Source organism: Anastrepha ludens, chromosome 6 (assembly GCF_028408465.1).
Source record: "Anastrepha ludens isolate Willacy chromosome 6, idAnaLude1.1, whole genome shotgun sequence".
Classification (NCBI taxonomy): domain Eukaryota; kingdom Metazoa; phylum Arthropoda; class Insecta; order Diptera; family Tephritidae; genus Anastrepha; species Anastrepha ludens.
Window position 1 is genome coordinate 116,415,300 of NC_071502.1, and position 27,492 is coordinate 116,442,791.

Below are 27,492 nucleotides of genomic sequence, written 5' to 3' on the forward strand. Positions count from 1 at the left end.
AAATATAAAATACTTAAATGAATTAATAAAAATATACTATGATAAAACCAACTTTTTTTATGCTTCAGAATTTTATTTTGTATAAATCGTTAACGAAAAATAAATAAATAAAATTGAACGAATTGAGTGGAAATTAAATTATATTACTTAAATTAATGAATAAACATGTTATGATAAAACTTTTTTTTTTTTGCTTTAGAATATCATTTTGTATGAATCAAAACGAAAAAATTTTGCGAATTGAGTTTAAGCCACATTATAATACTTAAATTAATTAATAAAAATATATTATGCTACAATATTTTGGTTTTTGTTTCAGAATATTATTTTGTATGAATTAAAACATTATTCATTAAAATAAATTTTTTACTTCGGAATATTATTTTTTATAAAACTACATATTTTGTTATGTATTATAATTAAATCAAATCAAAGCAAAATGAAATGAAATAAGACGAAACGAGTTGAACTAAAAATATATAAAATAATAATTTTTCTGCTTCACATGTTTTTTATAACTACTAACTAGGATTTTATTTCGTAATACTTTCATTTAAATAAAATTACACAAATATGAAATTAAATTAAATTGCTACACCCAGCTCCATTGCAGGCAAGTATATCCCAACTGTGTGATTTGCTGGGTCATTTCCAAGAATATTGGGGGGGATGTTTCATGATATAACAACAGCAATGACGTGTTGTTAATTATGTTTTTTGTATCAATAAATAGTCTCCACGCAGATTAAACGAATATGTGGCGAACGAAAACTTGTCTTTTAAGTTGAAATTTTCCGAAAAGCTTCCAAAACAACCCAGCACACATTCGAAAGTAGCTCAAGAAGTCAATTTCAAATAACATAAAGATCGAGACAATTTAAGCAATTTTTTTTTAATATTAAAAATAAAAATTATAAAAAAGAAACATATTTTAATAAAAGTAATATATATCTATTATACCTTTATGGGTGTTTTCCTTCATATAAAAAGAATTCGAGTATTCGGGGATATATGGAGGAAAGCACAAAACACCGTCAGCAGGAAAAATTGTGTACAACTTTGACTGAGAGGATTCAGACAGGAAAAATAGTTGCTAGCGCGGCTTTGGGCAAATTTTTTACCAATTTTTGTTCTCAACCCTATTGTTTTTTAACACATTTCAAAAGGTAATAATAAAATTTCTATAATTCTCAATTTTCGTCTGATTTGCTTGACATTTTTACACAAATCTATGGAACCGTCAACCCTAACATGTAAAAAAATAAACAATAGGGTTGAAAACAAAAATTGGTCAAATTTGTCTAGAGCCCCCCTAGTACCCAACCAAGATTGTTCAAAAATGTAAGAAGAAACTTAATTCTGTTGCATGACAGAATAAGCTTGTACTAATGTGGGTTACAGGACATTGCGTTGTTCAGGGAAATGAAATTGCCTATGAATTTGCCAACTGAGGAACAGCAGTTACCCCTGCAGAACTGCAAAGTGTTTTGTGACAAGCCCGAATAGAAAACTGTCGAACTTTCTTCTAAAACTTGGAAGAAAAGACGTTTGGTTGATGGTCGGTATGATTAGAGCTACAGTTCATGGAATAATTGAGGATACAATTACCCTGCCTTGCTTAAAGAAGGCGGATAGCACTGAGCACATTCTCTGTAAGTGTCCTGCATTTGCTAGAGCAAGGCTGTGAGTTTCGGCTTCCGTTGTTATGAGTAAAATTCGTTCTTTCAAACTGGTGAACATTTTCAGATTTGCCAAAGAATCTGGAAAACTCTCACAAGTCTAACCACCTCTATTTCTCTATTCTATCTTATCTTTTTCCTTCTGTTGCTTCTCTCCTTTCCTCCTTGACTGTTCCATTTTCCAGATCTTTAAATACTCTGAGTTTTTTTAGCCCGAGTGTTTTAGAAGTTACCAAAACTCTCGGTGCTCCTTGGCTCGACTTTTCAAATTTCAATTTAATGGTTTATGCCCAAAAGTCTGAGATTATTACAGAGCTGATTAACGAAATCATATAAGCCTTAAGGTACTTGACCACCTTGGAAAGCTAAAAAGTACAACATATTCAATAATTTTTTTTCATGTTCTGTATAATATATTAAAATAAATTTTTTTTTAAATTTTTATTTAGAGCTTATATAATACAAAAAAAAATTGATTTATTAAAATTTCTTTTTTTAACATATATCCAGGAGGCGCCAAAGTCGAGGCCTGAAGAAAATCATGTCTTGCGGCGGACAGTTAATCTTAGAAATGGTAATTCTAAAACAAAAGAGAGAAACAAAATTTTCAAAAGGAAGGTTCCTTGCGTGAGAATTTACCACAAACTGACAAAAAAAAAAATAATAAAAAAATGGCGGATGTTTGAAAAAAAGTTAAGAAAACACCCCTGTTTTTCACAATGTTATGCTTAAAAAGCAATACTTTATTAACTTTTTTTTTGCAAAATGTGGTAAATTGGCATACAAAACATCTTAACAAATAAAACAAGACCAAAATCATTAAAATCGGCTAAGCAGTTTCGGAGATAAAGTGTCCGCCATTCGAAAAAAAGTAATTTCTGGAAAAACGCGTTTAAAGTTAAAACTTGCTATTTTCTTTCCGCTGAGTCAGCAAGTAATGAGTGCAGGATGCGCCTGCACATTTTCACTGATTTCACTTTGTTAGAATTCGAATTTAAAAAAACAGTTTCAGGTGATGATTTTTAAAAGTATAAGGATTGAAAAAATGTAAAAAAAAAAAATTTAATTTTTTGAAACTTATAAGGTGGTCAAGTACCTTAAATGATATACAGCCCGAACTATGGCAAAAAGTGATGGGAAATTTTGTTATGCGCATCCTGTGATGCCAGAGGAGTTGTGATGAACATTTACCTTAAATGGTGTTTCATATATTACATAATTGCCATGGACTAGAAAATATAATGATATAGAAAAATAAGTTCGACACATTTTGTTGTGCTTTATTTGTAAAATAAATTCTTCGGCCTTATTGACCACTTTTTATTAATACAAATTTTTCTTTTCGAAAATTGTTTTTTATTATGGAACCGTATGTATGTAGCAAGTTTATACATTTAAGCGCCTATTACTAATTATATAATATATTGTATTTGTTTTTGTTTTTTAAATATTTTATTTATTTATGCTATGACATATTTTACGTTTAAATATTAAAACAAAAAAAATTATAATTTATGATAATAAAGTAAACTTATGTTAATCTGACATCTGTCGTTCTAGAATTAGCCATAAAAATAGCTTAACTTTTGCATAAATAGTGAAAAATAATTGTAATAATTGGTATTTTTATGTAGGGGCAGTGGGGAAAAGTATTGTACTTATTAAAAACTCTACAAACAGATAGAATTTTTACAAATACTTAAATTAATATATAAATTATACTTAAACACCGGATGGATCAGGCGATAAAAAAATATATATTCACAAAAAACATTTTTACTAACAGCTAAAGCAATTAAAAAGAATTTTTCTTAAATAAAATCGGAATATAAAAACCGGTATTTTTTGTTTTCTGTTTTTTTTTTGCTTGTTGTTTGTTTTGCTGTTTTTTTTTAATAAATTAAAATATACACTCGTATAAAAATATAAAAACATATGCAAACATAACTATTTTTTATTTTTAAAAGTATTTTTTTTTTTTTTGTAATTATTTAAAGTGACTTTTTATATTAAAATATATTTATGCTTAAAATAGTCCAACCGTTGTCGCTAGAAACTTCCAAAAAAAAATTAAAAATATCGGCGATTTTAGACTACAAATTATGTTTCTCTTTAACTACTTTCAACTTTTTTTAAGACCTCGCACTTTTATGTAAAATTGTTTGATTAAAAAAAAATTATTTAAAATTTTATCTAGAAAATTTACTATATCTTATTGTAAAATTTCGAAAAAAAAAATTTTTTTTTCATAAAATGTTAATATAATCCTAATAAACTGTATGCCAATTTTGAAAAAAATATATTGACTTCTTCATTTTAAATAATTTTAATGAAAATCAGGAAAAATATGTACGTTTACAGGTATCTGTCCCTTTAACGCCAGAAAAATTCTGCCATATTGTGGATATTTTTAGTTTGAAAAAAAAAAAAAAAATCTATTCACGAAGTTCGTAGAGCGAAGTGTGGAACAAGATGCCGAAATGTCAATTCGTTGTTGTTATTGTTGTCGTTGTAGCAGCATAAACATTCCCAGTACACGTACGTCGTTCTCAACCTGTTGGCCTTTGTTCTTCGACCACGTGGACAATTTTACGTAAGGATTTTCATTTGCTTAATGGGGTTCATTTTGATTTAATCCAGATTTTAATTCAGATTTTCGCAAAAAGTAGTCAAAAATTGGACTGATGAATGGCCCATGTGAATTGTAGTCGCGCCAGATATACGCCAAATATCAAATTCAGACAAATAAATGCCATTAAATTATCTGCCAGATTATAATAAATAGAAAAAAATCATTACAACAATATTTTTGTTTTTTATTACCATTTTAACTTATCAAACTCTTAAAAAAACACTCTTTATTAAGTACTAGGTCAAGCAAAATGTTCTGCCCATTTTCAGCTGATATGCAAACATGTGTTGTATGTGTTTATAGACTTCCGCACATGAGCTTTATATGAAAGAAAATTGTCAACATTGTATGCAAAAAAAAAAAAAAAATTATCAAAAATCAGCGCTATTTTTGAACTACTTCTAATTTACACTTTATTATACTAAAATTGAATGAGCTATAAAATTGCATACTCAGAAGCTCGGTAAAAATTCTGATTAAAAATTTGAAAAATTCGTTAAATTTTTGTGAATTTTATGCAAAGTTTGGAATTTTGATTTATACGAAAACCTGTCACTATGTTTTTTTTTAATTAACAAAATATTGTAAATAAAAAAAATCGCAATTTCTAAAGTGGCTTTAAAAATAGGCCATAGCCCGAATTATACCAATTTTTTTCTACAATAAAAGAGTTTAAAGCGCTAGTTCACGTAAGCTTCCAGTTCAAGAGCAGCACTAAAATCTAGATCCTTTCAAATAAATTTATGCTAAACTCCACACACTAATTACAATTCGAGCTGAATAAGAATTGAAATCCAATTCCACTTCAATGACTACTTCGTCTAATTAGACACCAAATAAATGCTTCAAATTTTTCAAATACAAAACTTCCATTGCTTCTCAATACAATCCCGATACCGTATCGGTCACTTTTGAGCCTTGCGGGCAGGAACGCGTGCGCATCGTCGCACTGTTGCTCGCCTGTTGCGCCGTCTGCATGCCTGCTCCGTGTTGCACCAGCACTGTCACGTTGTTGCCACCCCCATTCTTGGTGCCACCGCCATTACTGCCGCTGCTAAGACGCATTGCCGGATTGCTGCCGAAATAGATCTGTTGGTTGCTGAGCGATTTCTCACGCACCACATGATGCACCACTTGCGGTGTACCGCCTTCCAACAATGATTCGTGGCTGGACGAAGCAAAAGCCGCTTCGAGACGCTCCACATTTTTGGTCACACGACGCGCTTGCAACGCAGCTGTTACATCTGGCTTTGGATACTTTTGCGGCGTATTCATGCCCGTCATAAAGAAGACGCCGTTGAAGTGTTGCGCTGGCGCTTGTGGCTTCTTGGCTGCCAAAGGCGGTGGTGGTGGTGGTGCAGCAGCTGACATACTTTGTCGTTTACTAACACAATTATTTGCATTTCCGCCGCCACCATTGTTGTTATGTTGGTGATGCTGGTGCTGATGCTGGTGTTGGTGCTGATGTGGGTGTTGATGCGTGTGTTGGTTACTCGCTTCGCGAAAGGCTTTCATTGTCGGATCATCTTCAGTGTGTCGTGCATTCATTATGACATCAAGCAATTCACGCGTCGTGCTCGCATTGTATGCGACGTTGGTTGCATTCACTTCCGGTATATCCGGCGATTCGATAATGTATGGCTTCTCTATATCGGCGGGTAGCTCATAGTCCGTCTCATCGAAGAATGTCTGCAGCGCTGTGACGCGTTCCACGGCTGCGCCATCGCCATGATTTTGTAACACTAACATGCCATATTCGGAGCCGTCTAGCTCGGAGCCATCCGCTTGTGATACGAGATGTGCGAGTGAACGCGATTTACGTGGTGGTTGTGGCACAATATTCACCGGTACAATATCTTTTTCCTTGGCGGCCTTGGACTGGCTTAGCTGCTGCTTGATTTGTTGGTGGTGCTGTTGTTGTTGCTGTAGTTGGCGTGTCGATATCTGTTTCTCTGCCTCGCTCACAACGTGATCCAGCTCTTGCATAACATCCTCAATGGTGGTGGCAGTGCCGGTGGCAGCACCGCTGTCGCCCGTTGAATTCTCCGGTGATTTGGATTTGTTTTTATGATGTTGTTTGGTGGTCATGGAAACGCCTGCTTTCTGAGGTAACACTAATATGGGCACTGGACTAAGTGAGGGGCCCGTCTCCGAGCTGCTTATGCCCTCATCTTCATGTTCGCTATCATTCTTGCCCGGCGGTACATGTCGTGGCAGCGCTATTGGTTGTTTGTCTAGCGATTTGAAGGTATTTTCATTCTGTGCGCCCTGCAGGCGGAATATTTCGCGCTGCAACTCGGCACAACGCTCCTGCAGACGACGTTCCATAGAGGTGAGAACGGCTTTCTCCTCGTGTAGGATCTTAAAGGAATAGACGCAAATGAAGGAGAGAAAAATTGAGTGTGAAAAAATAATGATTTTTTGGCGCATTTTAGAACTCTTATATTATCTCATCTCTCATTACCTGCACTCGGCGTTCCAATATGACCATCTGAGTGCGCACACGATCGGCTTCACGCGCCTGCGTGATCATTTTGTCCACATCTACATAAAGCTCGTGAAAACGTTTTATCTCATTACGTAATTTTTCCAGCCAAGACGAAGCAGATGAAATAGTCTAGTGAAGTTTACGAGTGAACATCAAATGGCCCAGTTGGGATTTTTCACAAACCGTCACTTACCTTGGCTAAGGAACCTGGCTCGAAACCGGCCTGAAACAGTTCTGCTTGCAGATACAAACGCTGTTGTAGATTTTCCGAACTCTCCAGGAAGGAATTAATAAACCTATGAAAGGAAATTTTAAAATCACTTGAAACTACCCAACAAAAGAAAATACAAAAGTGGAAGCGGAAGTGAAACCGTTGTTGGGCGGAATTTCTTTTCTTAGTTCAGTCTAAGGCTCTTCGAGCTCTTCCCACTTCACCTCCCTCACTTAGTTTAATTGCTCACGCCACTCACTTGACTCCAACTGCCTGCAATTCGCCCGAACCACCGCCACTGTTGAGCATCCCCACAAGCAGACGGAAACGTACTGGTTCACTGCAGCGTAAACGTAACGTTGACATAGCCTCTGAGACGGCTGTATGCCCAGCTGTGACCGATTTTTGTGAACCATGTCCCAGCGCCGTCTTATCGCAAGCGGCTGACATCAGTTGCATGGCCAAGATACGAGCGCGTATGCCCTGACCTGTAGCCGAGGAGGCCAAAGGCATTAGACCGACTGGCGTTGTGCCCAAACGGGCGGTTGCGTCCAACGAACGAGAGCAGCAAATGCTGAGGCATTGACTGAAAGAAAATGTGAGCAATTTATGAAGTAAAATTATATAAAAATTTTAAAGCTCTAAATGAGAGGTGGGGTATGCTTACAGGCAAGCCAACTCGTCAAGCAACGCACGTCTCTGATAGGAGGGCGCATTTCGTGGCATGGAGGCGGACATTTGATTTGGTGTCAGGGGAGAGTTGCTCGTTTGGGAAAGTTGTATGGCGCGAAGCACTTCGAGAAGTAAACTGATGCCGTCCGAAGGTGTTGCGACGAATTCCTGAACGAAGCTGTTTTGTAGAGAATGGGGAAAGAAAAGAAAATTGTTTGAATGTGATTGGAAAAAATTTAAATCGACATTCGGCAAATGTTAAACTAGATAAGCAAAAAAAGTATAATTGAAATTAGGCAACGGTGCATTATTTGTAAATATTTTTGAAGTAAAACTTCTTAGGCGTAGATGAATGAGCGAGAATGAAGAGTAAAATTTCAAGGTCATGCAACATGCGAGAGGGGAAAAAGATATAACGTAGAGGAAAAGGAGAGAGAGAGCTATACCTTATATATATCTTCGATACACTTTAGGCTATTTTTCCTGAGTTTTTCCTTGTGGTTGCTAATTTCTAGTGTGAAATAACACTGCCTACTTTTTTGCGCTTGTTTGTTGGTGCATACTTGTAGGAAATATATTTTTGGTGCCTACTTTTTGGCGTTATATTTCCGTGATGTTTACTGTTTGGGGCGTTTTTTGGTCCCAATTTTTTGGGCGTTTTTTTTTTGGTGGCTACTTTTTGGCGCTTATTTCCGTTTCCTGGCTAGTGCTTGTGAGTACTATAAAGTGCTATCCATTCCGGCGTCGGATTTATTGGTATTCTGCCGTTGCTGCGGTCCTGGAATCGCTGCGTTTGTGCGGGTGATAAACGCTCGGGGTAGTGCGCGTTGTTGTCGGTTTGTGTCCGGCGTTTACCTACACCGGTCGACCCTTCTCCGTTTTTTGTAAATTTTGTCTATTTGTATTCTCTGCAAATGTTGTGGATTTATTCAGATATATATTCTTTCTCTCTCTCTCTCGTTCTCTCTCGGGTCTCTCCCTCTTTCTTTGTCTGCCTTGAAAGTTTTACTTCTGTTATGTGTACTACGCTACACGCACTTTTTTTAATTTTTTTTTAAGTTTTTTTTTTTAATTTTTATTTATGAACATCTGCTATAATTATAATTGATTCTTTTACACAATTAAGTCAAATAGCAGCAAAAGCTATTGGGTAAATTGCTTTATTTTATTTTTTTCATTTAGTGGATTTCATTTCATTTTACACCAGTAAAAAAGATACAGCTTTGCTCATTAAATATTTTTTAAGAATATTTAATACTAACCTTGGAAACGAGACTCTTAGATCTGCACGAAGTTTTGTCAGTAAGTCCGTTACTGACGCAAACTGCCGCAAGGACATCTCACCATCACTCTCTGGCGCTGCCGGTATGGGGCTTCTAAGTGAAAAATATAGTAAATTTTAATATAAAATATTTGCAATTTTAAAAATTATGCAAAATAAATTTATTTGCGTTTTCAGTTCTTATTTTCTGTATAAATGTTCAATATGAAGGGATTAGTCGCAGCCTGGATTTTCGAAAACTAGATTTTTAAGGTTCATTTTATTTTCGTTTTCTTGTAAACTGATTTTTTTGCGTCAATTTAACTTCAAATATTATTTTTATATACTTATTTTATTCAAAACCATATTTACTTATATTCTGCATGCTTATGTGGCAATGTTAATGATTTATGATTCTCATCTTTGTGACCGCTATTTGTTGTTGCCGTTGTTTCATTATGGTTATCATAGATTGAACGCACATTTTGCCCACTCTGACGTTTACCGAATTTTTTCAATGACTGCACGTAGTCCTCTGGATTGTAGACTGGTGGGCGCTGATTTTCCTGAAAAGAAATATAAAGGAAAATAATCAAAAATTAAAGAAAGAAAAGTTAGGCTGCAAACATATATCTGTACATACAAGAAATTTGTTAAATTTATTAAAGTATTTGGAAAGTTAAAAATTCTAATTATAAATTGAAATTCTAGACTAAATAAAACTACATGAGCTTTTATCAGAAAAACGAGCAAAAACACTGTTTGACAAAAACTGTAACAAAAAATGTTTGTTTCAATTAGAAATCGTTCAAATTATGCACGTATTTTGTTTAATGCCCACAAAAACTTTTTTGGTAAGTTTTTGGTTTAATTTTATATTGCTGAGTTAGGAGTTACCCTTCTTAAAGTAAAAATGAAATAATGCATGTAACAATTGGCCTCCTTTGCCAGCGCTGCGTTATCTTTTTGTTTATTTAATAATTCTATTGTTATTGAAGCTTTAAGAGAATAAAAATAAATAAATTGGCAAATAAAAAATAATTAGTTACGTAAATGTGCAAAACTAAACCCAGCGCATGACAAATAGTTACTTCATGCAAACAGTTTAGTAGCTCATGTACACAACATCTGTTAACTTTTCTCATGTTAAGTTCAAAACACATTAGAGGTGAAATGTTAAATTTACCGATGTGGTGGGAATGGTTAGTTGAATAGAATAATATTTTCAGCTAAATTTCTATGGCGGAATTATTGATTAAGTATCAGTGTTATTGGGGGATGGCGTGAAAAGTAGTTTTTGATAAAATTATATTTGTTCTCTTCGATGGTATAGTGGCAAATACTGTCGCCCATCGCACGAGGCGGCAGGGTTGAAATCTTTACCGGGTTCAAATCTTTACCGAGGAGTTATGTTGGTGGTGCCGTTAAATTTTTTTTTTTTATTTCATTTCTTATTTTTTTAACATTGCTTTTTCTTCATTGATACATATTTATATCTTATACCTTAAATTCGACAACGGCGATAAAAAATATACACATATTTTGAACTAAGAAGTACAAACTGTTCTATGCACTCATACGTATTTGGACTTATTTACGAGGTGTGTTCAAAAAGTATCGTGAATTTTTACTTTTCGCAGGTTACGTATGTTCGAATTTTTTGTGGCGATAGGTTGGTACTCATGTCTCTCTCTCATGCCGACGAGTTCGGCCATTTCGAATGTTCATTTAATTGTTGACAGCTGCTTTGCCTGCACGTGTTTCGGCTCGTCTTCGATTTTTACCTATAGATCAAAGAATCTGTATCAAATTTTGTGTGAAAAACGAATTTAAGCTGATGCATTCCGAATGTAGATTGTGTCATACGGAGAAGCTACAACGTTTATCGGTGGTAAAAAATGTTCTCAGAAGGCCGAGAAGATGTGAACGACGAAAAGCGTGCCGGACGCCCCAGCACTTCAACAACAGACGAAAAAATTGATGAAGTAAAGAAAATGGTATTGGCCAATCGTCGAATCACCATTAGAGAAGTTGCTGAAAACCTAGATTGGCTCCTGCCATTCGATTTTTTTCAATGATTTGGGCATGAGACGGGTCGCCGCAAAATTCGTACCAGAACTGCTCAATTTCGACCAAAAGCAGCTTCGCATGGACATTGCTAATGAGATGTTGGACTCTGTCCGCGACGACCGACGACTCAAATTTGCTCCAGAGGGTCATAACTGGTGACGAATCGTGGGTTTATGGTTGTGACTTAGAAACCAAAGCTCAATCATCTCAAGGGAAGCTACCGCACGAACCAAGACCGAAAAAAACGCGCCAAGTTCGGTCGAATGTAAAAGTTTTGCTTACCGTTTTCTTCGATTGCAGGGGCGTTGTGCATCATGAGTTCTTGCCAGAGGGAAAAACGGTCAATAAGGAATATTACCTGCAAGTTATGCGCAATTTGCGCTAAGCAATCCGCCAAAACGCCCGGATTTGTTGAAGAACATAAATTTACTCTTGTGCCCGACTTTTTGACCAAAAACAACACACTAATGATACCACAGCCTCCGTATTCCCAGATCTGGCCCCTATGACTTTTTCTTGGTACCGAAACTGAAGAGGCCCATGACAGGGCGACGCTACGCTACTATTGACGAGATAAAGACGGCATCGAAGGAGGAGCTGAACAAGATAAAAAAAAATTGATTATTGAAGTGCTTCAAAAATTGGGAGAAACGTTGGCACAAGTGCATAATATCTCATGGGGACTACTTTGAAGGGAACAAAGTAGATATTAATGAATAAATAAATAATTTTTGAAAAAACACAAAATTCGCGATACTTTTTGAACACACCTCGTATATTTAGGGTGTGTGAAAAATTGGTATCAGAATCAAGTTTTGTTATTATAAATTATTGATACTGGGTATTGCGCTTTCTGTACACTTTTACATAAACTTCTTAGTATATACATACATACAGGCATAATGGAATTATTACTGAATATATAACTGAATTTTGTTATATGCCTTATATGAATATATTACTTAACTGTTTTCTCACTTATCGCATTTTAGCATAAATTCTTTTCCAAATAACGGGCTCTTGTACGAGTACATGATGCGTTTTAAATAACTAAAGTGATTGTTATTTGCTATACTTGAATTAAAAATGAACTTTATTTCACATTTAACTGCTGAATTAGCTGCGTATTATAATCATAACCTAATGAGCAGCGTTGCAGAATTTGAGGTAAAAAACAAACTTTTTGTTGTCCCATAGGAGAGAAGTAAGTAAAAGGCATAACTCTCTTACTATTATATTTCTTGTTATTCATCCTCGGACTAATATGTCAATATTGTCAGCCTTTTGGTTTTGCTGTTTTTTTTAGCGAAAGTTACGCTAAAAAATACAAATAAAAACCACTGCTGTTAAATGGTATATAACTATGTTACCATGCAACTAATTCGTTTTGGTTTTTTTTTGTTTTGGCTCAGATTGGGTTAAAAATGCCTTCCCACCATGCTTACTATCCGTCATTAATATTTGTGTTGTGATTCCACTAAAACCATGCCTCCTCTTGGTTTTTTTGGCACCGTTCCGTAGGCATATTCTTCTCCATAGGAATATTTGATTCTCCAAGAGAGAAATCTACATTATTGTCCTCTAGCAGAAATTTGCAAAAATATGCACTTGATGCCAGCTGATTATCTGGTTGTTATATTTCAAAAAAGCAATGACGGAAAAGTGAGCGGTTCATTGTTTCTCTGCACCAATTTACTTGAGAAATTTTGGCAATGAAAATATTTACAAGTAAAAGTGGTAAATCCAGCCATAAATTGAAATGCTATACGGTGCTTTCAAATTATTCGTCTTTGCTATAGTTTTGGGGAAGTAAATTCTACACGAATTGCTTCCATGTCGCACCCAAAGCCACTATTAAATTTGCAGCTATTTTCAGAGAGAAATGGGATCAGAAAGCAAGTAAATTTTAAATAATTTTTACTAAAAAATAATTACAATAATAATATATAAATATATTACGTATATATGTATGAAATACAAGCTCTAATAATTGAATTGTTAGATTTTGTAACATCCCGTATTGTCTAGTGGTTAGGATATCCGGCTCTCACCCGGAAGGCCCGGGTTCGATTCCCGGTACGGGAAAATAAATTTTTTTCTCAACACTTCTTTTAAATTTTTTTTTTAACATATGGACATATAAATATGTATATGAATAGCGAATTGAAGACTGAAGGCGACGTCTTCACAAAACAGTTACTTAATTTTTCACGATTTTTATAAGTGTGACGTCAGGCTCCTTTCCAATACAAAACAAACGAAGAAAAGGAGGAGTACACTGCTACAACAACAACAACAAAAGAAGGAGAAATTACATGTTTGTGAAAATTCAGTAAATGGCTTGGGAATATAGTCATTTGTGAGATTTCAACGAAAAAACCAATGAAAACAAAGTGACGCGTGTTAAATCGTGAGAGCACAACTTATAAAAATACCTCCAAATGTATTTTTTTGCATATCCGATTCAGGATAAATCCAGCAATCCAACGAAACAAATATAGAGTTGAACTATGCGTGTGGGCAAACAGTCCCAATACTCAGATATGTAAAATATTTGCGTAAATAATATGAATTTTATTAAAATATGATACAAATAAAAATTATTATAAAATTATAAAAATAAAAATTATTTATAAAATATTCAAGTTTATTAAAATAAATATATTTTTATTAGAAAGGTTATTCATGCAAAAAAAAATTAACCAGTTATGCAGATATATATGTAATACTCTCCAAAACTCATTAAATTGCTTCATAACTAACGTTTAAGTAAAAAAATTTAAAGGAATTTTCCAATAATAAAATAATTGTAGAATTCTAAAATCTTTTTATTGTAAAAATATATTTTTCCCGTACCGGGAATCGAACCCGGGCCTTCCGGGTGAGAGCCGGATATCCTAACCACTAGACAATACGGGAGTTTGACAATATTAAACTAAAACTGTAATATAACTACTTGTTCATAACTGCATCTCTACACATAACCAATAACTTATAACAGAGATTGCGCTTCTCATTTTATTAACATTCTTTGCTAATAATCCACTTTTTATTTTTTATAACATTCCGCTTTCAACACGGCGTTTTGTAAATCAACTGTTAATTAGCAGCCGTAAGATACAACAGCGCTGTACAAATTGAACAGCTGCTCACTTAGCTCATAACAGAGAATGTTCATTAACATTCCCTCTCATAAGAAATGTAGGCAATTTTTAACATGAACATGACTAATGCTGGCTATAAAGCATTTATTTAAGCAAACTTTGTTAATATATCATTTGCAGAGAAGACGAAGGAGAGTTGAATCATACATACACACAAATAAACTTGGTTCAATTGTACGCACCTTATTGAAAACAGCCTGTGACCAGCTATTCTCCGAACTGGACATTTTGTACGAAGCCATGGAGCCGTTAATGCTGCTGCCACCGCAATTGCTTTTCTGTGTAATGGATGGCGCAGAGATTGTTGTACCGCCGCCACCACCACCACCAATGGTCGTGGTCACGGTGGCGCTATGTGCAGCGGCTGCAGTTAATTTTGGTGAATTTTGACAAACACTCGGCGCCATCGGATAACTATTTAAATGACGCAGTTGACGTTGAAGTTTTTGTTGGTGCTGCAGCTGGTGGTGATGTTGCTGAGTGGGTGCGTAGCGTTGCTGATAATAGGCAGAGATGTCACTGCAAGCAGAAATGACAAATATAAAATTATTATTTATTAGTAAAGCAGTGATTTTTGGTATGTAGTGAAAATACAGAGAAACACCAAAAAACCAAAAAAAAAAGAGAAAAATTGTATGATTATAACTGTTGATTGATGGGATATGCAACTTTCGGCAATGAATAATACGGCTTGCCGTTTGCTAATGAAGTTGAAACTAACAATTGAGTTCTGCGTCGGCGCAGTGAGAGTGAGGATCAACTAATTTGACTGCCACTTTTCACTTAAGGCATTTTTCCGTAAGATTTGTGCCCAGTTACGGGTGTGTCTTGCACTAAAGTTCAGCATGACTGATTAATTTTCAGATACTTGCAGGCTTGGCATTTAGCCTTCACACTTGAATGACCCTGTTGTCTTGTTATCCTGCACACACAAAATTACTACCTCCGCCATTGAATGATAGTGATGAAGATGTTGTGGTCAGTTGTTATCCGCCGCCAACATTGCGCTGTTACTTTACACTGTACCGTCTGGTAAAATGTTGCCGGATTAAACTATTTAACCGCTCCTAAACCTGTTTTACAACTCCTTCATGCTTTTGTTTTTTATTAAAATTTATGTTCTTCATTATTTACTTTTAATTTTGCTGCATTGACATCCCACTTGTGCGGTGCCTGCTTGGGTGGAGGAAAATCACCATAAAAATGACACTAAATGGACAGCAGGAAAGAGCGTTAATTGTTTCAGTGATTTTTCACTCACTTGCCAAATGGGTTGGGCGTAATTACCAGATTAATTAAATGATGTGAATGGGTGAGAAATGTGAAATACTTCAAAGTAACTGAAAAATGAGTAAGAAAGTGAAATAAAAAAACATGAAAATAATGATTATTCTTATTATAATTTTTATAAAAGTGTGCAAAAAAGAAAATAATAATTTGAGCAAAACATTTTTATAAAGTAATGAGAGCGAAAATAACATTATGTTGTATAAATATTTTTTTTTTCAAAATTTCTATGAGACCGAAGATAATTTTATGTTGTCTAAATAATTTTTTCAAAATTTCAAAGAGACCGAAGATAATTTTATGTTGCATAAATAATTTTTTTCAAAATTTCAATGAGACCGAAGATAATTTTATATTGTGTAAATAATCGACTATCATCTTCGAAATTAAAAAAATTATAATAATGGGGAAACATTTTTATAAAGCATTGGACCGACGTTAATTTAATAATGCATAAATAATATACTATTCCCTTCGAAATTAAAAAAAAATGTTTTATTTTTAATTTGCAAATTTTTAGATCTTTATGTTTAGGCAAGTACATTTTTATTGAGTTATCGACTTTCGCGTTCAGATACGCGCAATTACGCTCTATCGCGGTTTGCTATCTTATGATTTTGTTTGTGAAAATTGAAAAATGGAGAGAAATTGGGCTTTAAAATTGGGAAATTTAGAGAGGACTTGAAATAAAATTTAGAGGCTGAAATACTGAGAAGACCGCAACATCCCCTTCCTTTATGGTTTGGTGCTCCTATTTGTATAATTTTAAAATAATCTAATAACTGAAAAAAAAACAAATTCAAAATTTCATATTCTTTTTTTAATATACACATATATTTTTTTTATAATTGGCGCGTACACCTTTTTTGGGTGTTTGGCCGAGCTCCTCCTCCTATTTTTGGGCGCGCGTCTTGATGTTGTTCCACAAATGGAGGGACCTACAGTTTCAAGCCGATTCCGAAGGGCAGAATATTTTTATGGGAAGCTTTTTCATGGCAGAAATACACTCGGAATGTTTCCCCCCATTGCCTGCCGAGGAGCGACCGCTATTGGAATTAACTTTTTCTGCTTTTTGGTCTCTCACCAAGATTCGAACCAACGTTCTCTCTGAATTCCGAATGGTAGTCGCGCACCAACCCATTCGCCTACGGCAGCCGAATATGCTTAACATAAATTTTTTCTTCCACTTTTCTTCTCTTTTATGATTCATGACATACTTTGCTCTTCTCATTTAATAATCTTCACAGGGTTACATGGGGAATCCGACTCAATTTCGAATACCAAAAAATCCACACATTTTGTTTGTGAAAACAGAAAAATGAATAGAAATTTGGCTTTAAATTGAAATTTAAAGAGTTGTTGAAATGAAATTTACTGACCGCAAATCAAGGAAGAACGCATTGACTTTTCCTTTTTGAGAGACAATAACTTTTTCCAGAGACAATAACTGTAACTTTCACTGTTTTCTATTCACGCTGAAGAAATTAACCCTTACACATTTTCCGTTTTGGCTTTTTTCTAACTTTTAAATTGAATTTTGAGCTTTGGTGTATTGGGAGACTTATAGTACAATTTTATGACAAACGTTTTTGTGGTACATTTTAACACTGCATATCTCTCCGTTAAAAAGTTTTTGGCATTTTCACGCAACAGAGACAAAAAATACACATACATGAGGGAGTTAGAGGGTTAAAATGCTCCACGAAAATGTTTGCCGTTAGTTTTTCTATCGAACTGCTGAACACATCTTCTTGAACAGTTTCGTATGCCGATTTACCATAGGAATCTACAAAAGTGTGAAAACCGAGTAGGAGACCATTTTTGGTACACATTATGTAGAGAATAAATATTAATTAGTCGCTGTAATATATAAAAAAGGATATCGCAAAAAAAAAATTTATCTCCCCGGCGGGGAATCGAACCCCGGTCTCCCGCGTGACAGGCGGGGATACTGACCACTATACTACCGAGGACTCTTAAAATAAATCGCAAATCTTGCCAATGCATTACAAAAGCGGCAGACATAACTATGTTTGCTAACAGTTCTGAAAAAGGATAAGAAGGACAACAGAACAAAAACAAAAACGTGCTAGAAGGAAGGTAGAAAAAAAAGAAAGAGGGAAACAACGCGCATTGAGGTTGAAGGAAAACGAGCACATTAAATGTGGCAGTATAACAGGAAGAAAAGGATTAAAGTGTATAACAATGCAACTTCGAAAGGTAAAGGGATGTGAAAGGAGGTAGACAAGCATTTGAATTTGTCTTAAATTTAAATTTTAATAATTAATCTAAGTATCAGTATTCTCATCTGTTTATATTTTTTCATGTTGCATTATCTTGAAGGACATTCAATAAAAATCTCTTCCATGTCAAAAAATTGCGCATTGCTACCTGTAAACGTCCACTGTAGCCTGCATGAAGCATTCACTCACGAAAATTTCTTTTAAGCTTTCGGGAAATCCGAGAATTTGGAGTTCTAAAATGACGTTACTGGAACTACATCCAGACTCTTGGAACTACATCCCTGTACTAAATGCTCTAGACCTGAGTGATCAAATACTCAGAAATATTGCGTTAATAAAAATAAGAGTGGAAGTTTTTAAAAAAATCAAGCAATTTTAATACTAACCCACAACTAAATCTTCGAAGCACAGAAGAAAAAAACTATTCTTTCAAAATTGCTTACTCACTGATGTGGACCTCTCGGTGATTAGAAAGCGAGGCTAACTTAAAGCTGTAATTAGGGGTGCCGTAGCCATAACGAAAAAGCCGTAACCATAAGCACAGCCGCAACATTACAGGAGTTGTCGATTAGTTATACCTTAACCATAAACAACTGATATCGAAGTAGAATTAATATCAAAATTTGCATTTCGTCATAATTTTCCACTAAGTCAATTAATTTTTCGTCGTCCATTTCTTATATTCGAATTTTTATCGTAAATATCACAGCTGCTTACGGTTACGGGGTTATGGTGCGCACCTTAACTTTTCTTTCATGTCCAACAGCTGATTGCTATGGTTACGGTTAAGGCTAAGGTACGGCACGACTAATCGCAGCTTAAGTCATTGCGCGCCTAAGATAATAGAATACAGAATTACGCAGAATTTCGAGAGCAAATTCGCCAAGACGTATATTTTCATTTCATTGTTACAAAATCTTACAGCCCAGCGGTACAAACGGACTTAAAGTTAAGACTAAAAAGTAATTTGATTCCAGCCTAGATAAAAATAGAGATCTAGGAAGGGCGAAATAAAGATGGAGACTATTAAAAATGCTATTAATTTCATTATATTTAGATGAGATGTGAAGAAGAATTTCAAAATTGCAAAGATACCTTGTGCTTCGAGGCGGTATATTTCTATTAGATTAGATTAGATTCTTTATGAGGTTTGCACATCGACCTCAGAGTCTTTTGTGCCCTCTACTCGTCCTTGTACCTCCTTCAGACCCAATTCCCTTATTCAACTCAGGATGGAGCTGAGTTGGATTGAGCGTATGTGCCTTTCTTCTGGCTGCTGTTCGCCAAGATGTCTTAACCTTCACCGCGCTCTGGCGCTGCATTCCAAGAGAAGGTGCATTGGAGTTTCTGAGATTGAACGCAGAAACGACAAGAGTCCGTAGACCAAATCTAGATCATATGCAGATTTTTATCCCCAAAGCATTCGCCCGTTCCACTACCTTCAAGCGCCTTTCTCTAAACAACTCTTGGATGGTAAACGACACGGTTGAAAGAATACAGAAGGCTATGCATACCGATGTTGAGAGAATTTTATAGTCCGGAGTTGAGATTTTTAAAATTTTTTTTGTTGTTATTGTTTATTGTTTATACAAATATTTTTTGAAGTGAAACTTCTTAGGCGTCGATGGACGAGCGAGAATGGAGATTAAAATTTCAAAGCCATGCAACGTTTTAGGCATTTTCGTTCCGCGAAAGAGGAAACAGATACCTTATATTTATATATCTTAGATGCACTTTAGACATTTTTCCTGAGTTTTTCCTTGTGGTTGCTAATTTCTAGTGAGAAATAACACTGCCTACTTCTTTTCTATTATTGTTATAGAAAATATCAGCATATAAAAATAAATAGGAGCGCACCTTTCACAACAACCTAATAAATTACAATTAATTAAGTTGTGTTCAAGTGGTTCATTACAGGTAATAAAGTCATGCCCAATACCGTTAATTTGATGCTAAACCAACGCAATTAGTACCGCGTACATACACACATGCAAATGTGCAAGCGAGTTATGGGAAGCACAAAAAAAAAATTAAAATAAAACTGTCTTCGCAGCTGTGCTTTGCATGGAGGCGTGGCTGCGCGATTTGATGTACTAAAATTGAAAAATGGACTTTAGGAAAAATTACAAACCAGTTTTCCTTCGGTTTTCAAGTTTTCAAGTTTATTTTCATGACTTTTGTTGCATTCACCTGTCCATGGCATGTAAGCAAATGCGTTTGTTTTGTCAGTTTTGTTTATCATTGCCGATAAAACTGCCTCACAGACATATAACTGACAAAGAGTGGCAGTTTTTGGGGAGGCAGTTAGATGATGGAGAAAAAAATATTAACATAAAGTGAGCCAATGAGTGAGTTCATGCATTTTATGGTTTTTGATTTTGTATGGAAAGGATAGGAATTGGTTGGGCTATAAAGTGCATAGACCCATTAAGTTTCAAGATCAGTTATTTGCTTTTTTAATTTTCTTTGCAAAATTGTAATCAAAAGCAATTTTATGAAGAAGCTTGTCGACGAAATTTCACTTTCACTACCAATTAAACACACGTTAAATATGAAATTTAGAAAATTTATTATATATAATAATCATAATTTTTGTCATAAAAGTATTACAAAAATTTTAAATGTCAAAAAAAAAAAAACGAAAAAATTGTACAGGAAAGTTGAAATTCAAAAAGAGTTCAGAAAGCACCTCCCAATAAGAGTAATGTGAGTTAAAAAAAGAAAACATAAGAAATAATAGCTGCCTTCGATTCACCACTTATCTGCTCGCCAAGCGAAAAATTTGTATGCGAAAGTAATAACAGTTTAGCGATGTCCAAGTGACTTTGTTTATAGCCGCGCAACCCACAAGCGACATGCTTACGCTAGTGCTTCCAAGTATACGAGTAAGTGGGGCTATTTTACGGATTATGCTTATTCTTACCAAATGTAATCGTTCATTGTTCGTTTTTGTATTTTTTAGATATCTTTTCGTTTTAGAAATATTTCTCGCTTGCTTTTCTTTGATCACAAAAAATTGTCTTTAGATTTGTTTTTTCTTGTGAACTGTCAAAACGAAAATAATGCAGTGCTGCCAAATCACATGTATCGTTGGTTTCAAGGGATTTTTTTTTTTATTTTGCTCACTGTATCGACATGAGCCACGAAGATTTGGATACGAATTAATATATTATATAAGTATTATGCCTGTCTTTGAGTTAAAACCCTTACCTTGTTTTATCTGTACAAAGATATTTAAAATTACTAAAAAATTTACTGTTCATTTTTTTAAATACAATTTTTTTTGACGTCAAATAAAAAAAATTAAAAATTATATGACTTAAACTAAAGTAAGTAAAAGCAAAAAACAATATTTTTTTTATTAAAAAAGTTTATATAAGATTTTTTTCAGTGTGTGTTTTGTTTTTTGTAATTATCTCCTTCATAATTTATAATTTACCCGAAAAATTTTTTAAACAAATTTTTATTTTTTTATTTTAAAAAATGTGTCGTTACTTTTCGTACGTTTTTAAATTCTAAGTAGAAAAAATTATTTGTGTTTACTAAGTAAAATTGTATTTATAATGGAGCCGCCATTTTATTTTTCCGCTTAAATACTAAAAAATGTTATTTTAAAATTACTAAAAATTTTACACTAAAATTTAAACCTAAAAAATATTAAAATTTTATATGGCGCTATTTTTCGTAAGATTTTTAATTTTAAGTACACAAAATTTAATTATTTTTTAATAAAAGTTTTTTTTCAGTGTGTGTGCTTGTGTGTGTGTTTTTTTTTAAATGTCTTCTTCATAATTTATAAATAATTTTGCACTCAATTTTATTCGAAATTTTTTTTTCGAAATATGACGTCTCTTTGCTTATTTTTTTTATTTTAAGTAGAAAAAAATTATGTATTAAATTGTTTTCAAGGTGTGTCTTGTTTGGAATTTTTTTTATATTTTAAGTAAACAGAACAGTAAACAGTTTTTAGTAAAACAAATTTTATTCAGTAAACAAAAATAATTTTTTTTATTAAAAAAATTTAATAAAATGTATTATACAATAGTAAAAAATTTAATTCCTTTGTTTTATGTGTTTTTCGGGCAAAATGGGCCCTTTTAATTTGTGGGCGGTTAAAGCTCCCTACTTAAGACTAACAAAGCCGCAGCTCTCATTAGTGGTGAGGAGTCTTAAGCAGGTACTGTCCGATGGCAATCTATGAGACCCGTTAAATTTTACTGCCAATTAGAGATTATACCCTAAATTTTGAGTCACATTAGAATTCTGTTAGGCAGTTCCATTTTTGGTGCCTAACTGGTAAAGATATTTCCATAAAAAAGAAAATGAAAAAGGGTTTTCCAATGCGAGAAATAAAATTAAAAAATTTTAAAAATGCACAAGAAATATGTATATATACATTTTTAAGTTTAGTGTGAATTTTTTAAATCTAAAAAAAATTGTTTGAATTCATTTTTTAAAATCAGTTATGTTCGCATTATCATTATTAATAAAAGCTGATTCCATTTTATAAAAAACAAACCAGAAAAACGTAAATGCAATACAATAACAAAATAAGATTAAAAATAGCGCAGACAAATTTTTCCACTACAAAAAGTAAATGCGATATCAATACCACCAGTTTTACGTTCATTGAATCGCCCATTAGACCGTTAGTTGGCCGCTTCTTTTCCATAACTTCATTTTCCATGCAGTTATTCATTTCCAATATTTATTTATTGCTGTTCCGTTTATTTAATGCATTTTATTGTGGCTTTGCTTGTTCTTGCCGTTAGTATCTTCAATACTGATTCGCATAATTTTCAAAACTGTACCCAGTTCGTTTACCAGCCACCTAGCAATGTAATTATGCATGCTTGCGGTAGTGGTAGTACACTTTTCTTTAACGGTACCTCTTTGACCGCTCAAAAAAGTTTTTCCCCTTTCAATTGATATTTATTTTTCAACAAATCGAAATTCCAAAGCGCGAATTATGACAGTGGGCTCAATAGTTTACGCTTAATTGTTGTTGTTGATCCATTGGTGATGGCGACGGTGCTGGTGCTGTCACAGCAAAGTAAGGAGATACAAAAAATATAAAAAAACAAAGCAACAACAATATAAAATACAAAAAGCTGTAAGTTTACAAGGAAAAAAAAGAACAAAAAAAAACAATAACAATTTTCAGTTGTTTCGTGCCTTGTACCTACACAAAGTCTTCAATGAAAAGTTAACGCGCTCTGTTCTGTAGGCGTTAATCGGAATTCCATCAGCGACAGGTGACAGTGGCGATTGGCGGCTCGTCGAACGATTGTGTCCACTATAGTATTTCTACAAAGTGTGGACTGTCAACAAAACGTGTATTGGGGGAAAAATGCATAAACGAAAGTAAAAAAAATTTAAAGTTAAGCAATCGGTCAGCCGCACCGGTGAACGTGTAACGATTCTTCGCTTTGACTCTGTAAGCAGGCAGTGGGCTCTGATTGCCGATTGCGGTTGACGGTTGACGTTTTTTTGCTTTTTTCTTTTTAAAAGAATAATAAAAATTTATATGACTTTTTAATACATGCGTGCGCACATATTTCATTCTAAATTTTTAATATTTTTATATTATCGTCAAATTAATCCGTTTGCCTAAGTGCCGCTATAGTCTCACAACAACAAATTGCCTAAAGGTCTTAATTTTTTTACGATGTATTGTAATTTGTGGAACAACATCAGGACACACGCCACAAATAAGAGAAGGGGAGAAGGAGCTCGGCCAAACACCCAAAAAGGGTTTAGGCGCCAATTATAATATATTGGAATTCAGTGTTCAGAACTTATTTTATATAAGCTTTAGTTTTTATCACTCTTGCTTCTCACAATGCTCATCCTGCTCTTTCTACTCTCCTCAGCCTTCAGCCACCTAAGATTTTATAATGCAAACTCACAGCCTTTACCTATTTTTCATTACTTAATTTCCTACGAATTTCTTGTCATGAGTTTCTGCATAAAATATTTTCCTACTACCTGTTCATGCTTGTCTGTTTGTTATTGCAATAATTTCATATGCTATGAGCGCAGCAATAACGATTATTGGTTACGCACGTGACTAACATGCAGAAGGATTTGCTTTTTGTTTTCATAGAGCGGCATTTTTATTTCTTCAACATTTTTTAAAGAGGGTTAAGAAAGAGTTTCACAGACTTTTTACTTTTTACTAGGATACTCGTATCAGACTGTAGAAGTATATGAAAAATTAGGTATATATAATACGGAAGTGCAATTCACTTCAAATTTAGGGTATGCAAAGTCACCATGTTTCACTAGATATCCCCAAGTACTCTGATTAACCCTGCTCAGCAGCTTTCTGTTCTCTTTATATTTTGGTAATTTTGATGAAATTGAAATGACATTTTTTTTCTTTTAATAGAGACGCAATAATTTTGTGATTGAAATATCAGGATACAATTTTTCCAATTTGAAATTCAATATCGCTAATATTCGGAAAAAGTTACAAACTCACACTATTTCTTTAATGATGCTGGATGTTCAGTAACAGAAAATATTCGATGAGACACCTGCTGGTAGAGACGAAGGAAAGGGTTGACATATTTCTATTTGTGGAAGATTATAGGAAGGGGCGTTTGCCCAAGTTATTTTAATAAACTTGAGTCAATCAATAAGCAGGCATTTTTTGAAATGAGTTTGTCTCATTCTTACAAAAATACTTTTTTATTATATATATTTTTGCTTTTTTGCAATATCATTAAATGAAGTAAATATAAAATACTATATACATAACCAAATCCAAAAACCATCATTTCTTTAATTCATACCTAATCTTTCTGTTGTTGTTGTTGTTGTATCAGTAATCTTTCTCTCTCTACTTGTATTTTGTTACTTGACTACTGCTGTTAGTGGACAGAAGAGCGCAATGTATTGTATGCAGCAGTTAACATTTCTATGTTAATATACATGGTGGTAAGTACGTGTATTAGAAGAAGTAATGTTAAAGGTTAATATGTTACAATGAGCCTTAAAATATTTACCTCCCATATGGTCTAGTGGCTAGGATATCTGGCTTTCACCCAGAAGGCCCGGGTTCGATTCCCGGTATGGGAAGTACGATTTTTTTTAATTACTTGTTTTTATTGTTTTTTATAGTGCTGTTGTTTATTTTTTGCGCATTTTTAAACATTTTTGAAATTATTTCAGTGAATTCATAATAAAAAATTTCTTCGTAATTTGGTGCATTTTCCTATGAATATTTCTTAATATCAGTTTTATGAGCATGGCCAGATACGAAAGCGCAATGGGTGAAAAATAGTACATTCTAAAGAAAAAGGTTACGAGATAATAATTTTATATAATATTTACAGCTCCCAGATAAATCCTTAAAAAAAACTCATTACAAGTTGAGTGAGCACCATCCTCTAGAAGAAGTAGTCATCAACACATTCCAGGTTTGCCATATAATAATTACCAGCGGAAATGATTGGGTAAGATGATCATGTCACATGCAGTGAGATTGAGGCATACTTGGACATTAGTATACTGATCAGCACTAAGATTTTGCATGTTCGGACAAAGTGTTTCGAAAATTTGTTTAAACTTATGCAAAATTATATTGATTATTACTACAACCACTAGTATTAATTTTTTCAGAAATAAAAATAGCAACCCTCGTACACCACATTAGCAAATTTTATACATTTTTCGATAATACAATGAAATATACAAAACAAACAAACAACTTTAAAATAAATTTTTTATGCTGAGAAGCAGTCATCGATACTTGGCAATGTACCATTGCAATATTTCCAAGTGGCCCAAGCTGTCCAACCTTGTTGCCTTAGAATCTGGCGAGCGCATGTTACAGAGTTGCTGATGTCATCGGTCAACAGCGCGGTGCAGCTCAATTTGCACTCATTGTAGGAGAAACGTTCATCAGGAGGTTGACACCAGTATTTGGAGTTGATTTGGAAGATGCCGTAATCATTAGAACCGTTCGTGTTAATTCGGCTAGTGACGTTGGTTCGGAAGGAGCTTTCGTGTTCGGCAATGCAGGTCCAGCGAGCTAACTGGTCCTTCGGCACATCCAAGCAATACATCGCACGAGCTAACGAGCAACGGTTCATGACAATACCAGAAACTGGTACAGCCAAGCAATACATCGCACGAGCTAACGAGCAACGGTTCATGACAATACCAGAAACTGGTGCAGCCAAGACTAAAGCGGCGATGAAACTAATTGCAATTTCCATTTGAACGATTAAAAGTTTTCTCAGAACACTGACAAATATATGGACAAAAAGTGGAGCTTTTATAGAAGGTGACTTAATACGAGAAATGTCAATTTACTTTATGGCTTTACTTTTCAATCAAAAGTATCACGAACTCGGTGTCGGAGAATATGGATTTTATAGTGCCTGCACTTAAGTCTCTAATTACTTTTTTCTAGCGATAAGTTGCTTTGCATTTCGCAACAATTTCACAACCCAAGGCGTTAAGTACAAAGTAAAAAAGCAGAATTGGAAAAAATATTGCAAAAGCTCTGATTTCGCTTTGCAAGTTTATATTTTTCCAAACTTAAATTCCTTACTGGGTACACGTCGATGAATATTCTATACAAATTTGTTTAAATGAATTTTCGTAGGCTAGAGAAGAACTAAACAACTAAGTTATTAATATAATTAATATAAAATATTGCACTAACAATTTTAACACACTGGCTGCATTGGACATGGGTGTTTAAATACAAAATCACTGAATTATTTAGTCGACCAACTTTGTGCACATTTGAATGTTGCCGTTCGTGAGTTATCCATTAAAGAACTCGAAAGAAGACTCCATTTTCGCTAGTTTCAACAAAATCGATATTTTTCGAATTGAAATTTTGAGAGCAAATCGGAAAATGTTAACAAATTCTAGCTTAAGTAATAGCGTTTGGACCGTTAGATCAATGGCTACGAGACCGATATTTACTTTGAGGTTGTGATTATGTCCAGCTTTCAAATGTATTTAAGCTATAGGAAAGCTTCTCAAGAAAATCATTTGATAATTAGAGGCGTCATGAGAAGAGTCTGAGTATGAGAGTCTTTATTTGCTGTGGAAATAGAGAAGACGTGTATGAAAAGAAGCTCTCCCTGATCTTTTAAGTTGATTTCCTTCTTTTTAACATAATTGAAGATCATTTTCTCAACTAATCAATATTTTCTTTAATTAATTAAAAAATTGAAAAAAATACTGCACGAAATATGAAAAAGAAACTTATTTAACCTAATTTAAGGTCATTCTCTCAACTAATTATTACTTTTCAAATGAATTAAAAAATTGAAAAAAATAGTGCACGAAATATGAAAAAGAAACTTAAAAAAAAATGTAGAAAAAACTAAAAGGAAATAATAATAAATTTTTTATTTTTCTATATGTAAAAAAACCCAGATTTTTTTTACATAAAAAAAAAACAAATTCAAAGAAAAATAATTTTTTTGTACAAAATTTTTCGTTTTTTAATTTGAATGTTTTAATTTCTTATATTAAATTTTTCCTTTTTTGGCTTACAAATTTAAAAACTAGTTTTATATTGAAAACTAATTGAAGTTAATTTACAAATTTAGAATTATTAAAAGCTTTCGTTCTTCATTTTATTGTTGTAGTTTTTATAAATTTGAGAAAAGAAAATACCAATATTTTTATAAATACTTAAATTATCAAAAAAAAAATTTTAAATTAGTTTTTAATTTTAAATTAGTTAACAAATAATTTTTTTTATCACAAATTTTTCGTTAAATTAAAAGAAAACAAAATTTTAATTAGCTTTT

General features: G+C 33.7%; 2 protein-coding genes, 1 long non-coding RNA gene and 4 other non-coding genes across 8 annotated transcripts; 3 read left to right on the forward strand and 4 right to left on the reverse strand.

The window, feature by feature from the left end:
* Window positions 1–2,992: 2,992 nt before the first annotated feature.
* LOC128868407 (uncharacterized) lies at window positions 2,993–15,459 on the reverse strand. Of its 2 annotated transcripts, none has more exons than XM_054110476.1 (9): window positions 15,312–15,459; window positions 14,360–14,696; window positions 9,316–9,509; window positions 8,945–9,058; window positions 7,678–7,860; window positions 7,270–7,596; window positions 6,993–7,095; window positions 6,776–6,928; window positions 2,993–6,672 (listed from the first exon to the last, which is right to left on the reverse strand). In XM_054110476.1, the coding sequence occupies exons 2-9, from the start codon at window positions 14,582–14,584 to the stop codon at window positions 5,191–5,193; spliced, it is 2,781 nt and encodes a 926-aa protein (XP_053966451.1). In that variant the 5' UTR covers window positions 14,585–14,696; window positions 15,312–15,459; the 3' UTR covers window positions 2,993–5,190. The 2 variants fall into 2 exon arrangements, with proteins under 2 accessions (XP_053966451.1, XP_053966450.1); XM_054110475.1 differs by lacking the exon at window positions 15,312–15,459 and adding an exon at window positions 14,899–15,003.
* On the forward strand, window positions 13,027–13,098 carry Trnae-cuc (transfer RNA glutamic acid (anticodon CUC)). Its single transcript has one exon. It is a non-coding gene; the product is annotated as a tRNA-Glu (tRNA).
* Trnae-cuc (transfer RNA glutamic acid (anticodon CUC)) lies at window positions 13,861–13,932 on the reverse strand. The gene has a single exon. It is a non-coding gene; the product is annotated as a tRNA-Glu (tRNA).
* Window positions 15,460–17,365: 1,906 nt separating the features above from the next.
* Trnad-guc (transfer RNA aspartic acid (anticodon GUC)) lies at window positions 17,366–17,437 on the reverse strand. Its single transcript has one exon. It is a non-coding gene; the product is annotated as a tRNA-Asp (tRNA).
* Window positions 17,438–23,318: 5,881 nt separating this feature from the next.
* Window positions 23,319–25,352, forward strand: LOC128868410 (uncharacterized). The gene is made up of 3 exons (XR_008455112.1): window positions 23,319–24,649; window positions 24,884–24,984; window positions 25,048–25,352. It is a non-coding gene; the product is annotated as an uncharacterized LOC128868410 (long non-coding RNA).
* On the forward strand, window positions 24,719–24,790 carry Trnae-uuc (transfer RNA glutamic acid (anticodon UUC)). Its single transcript has one exon. It is a non-coding gene; the product is annotated as a tRNA-Glu (tRNA).
* A 2-nt stretch (window positions 25,353–25,354) lies between the features above and the next one.
* On the reverse strand, window positions 25,355–25,977 carry LOC128868409 (lysozyme 1-like). Its single transcript, XM_054110477.1, has one exon. The coding sequence runs from the start codon at window positions 25,930–25,932 to the stop codon at window positions 25,438–25,440; it is 495 nt and encodes a 164-aa protein (XP_053966452.1). The 5' UTR covers window positions 25,933–25,977; the 3' UTR covers window positions 25,355–25,437.
* Between the last annotated feature and the right edge of the window lie 1,515 nt (window positions 25,978–27,492).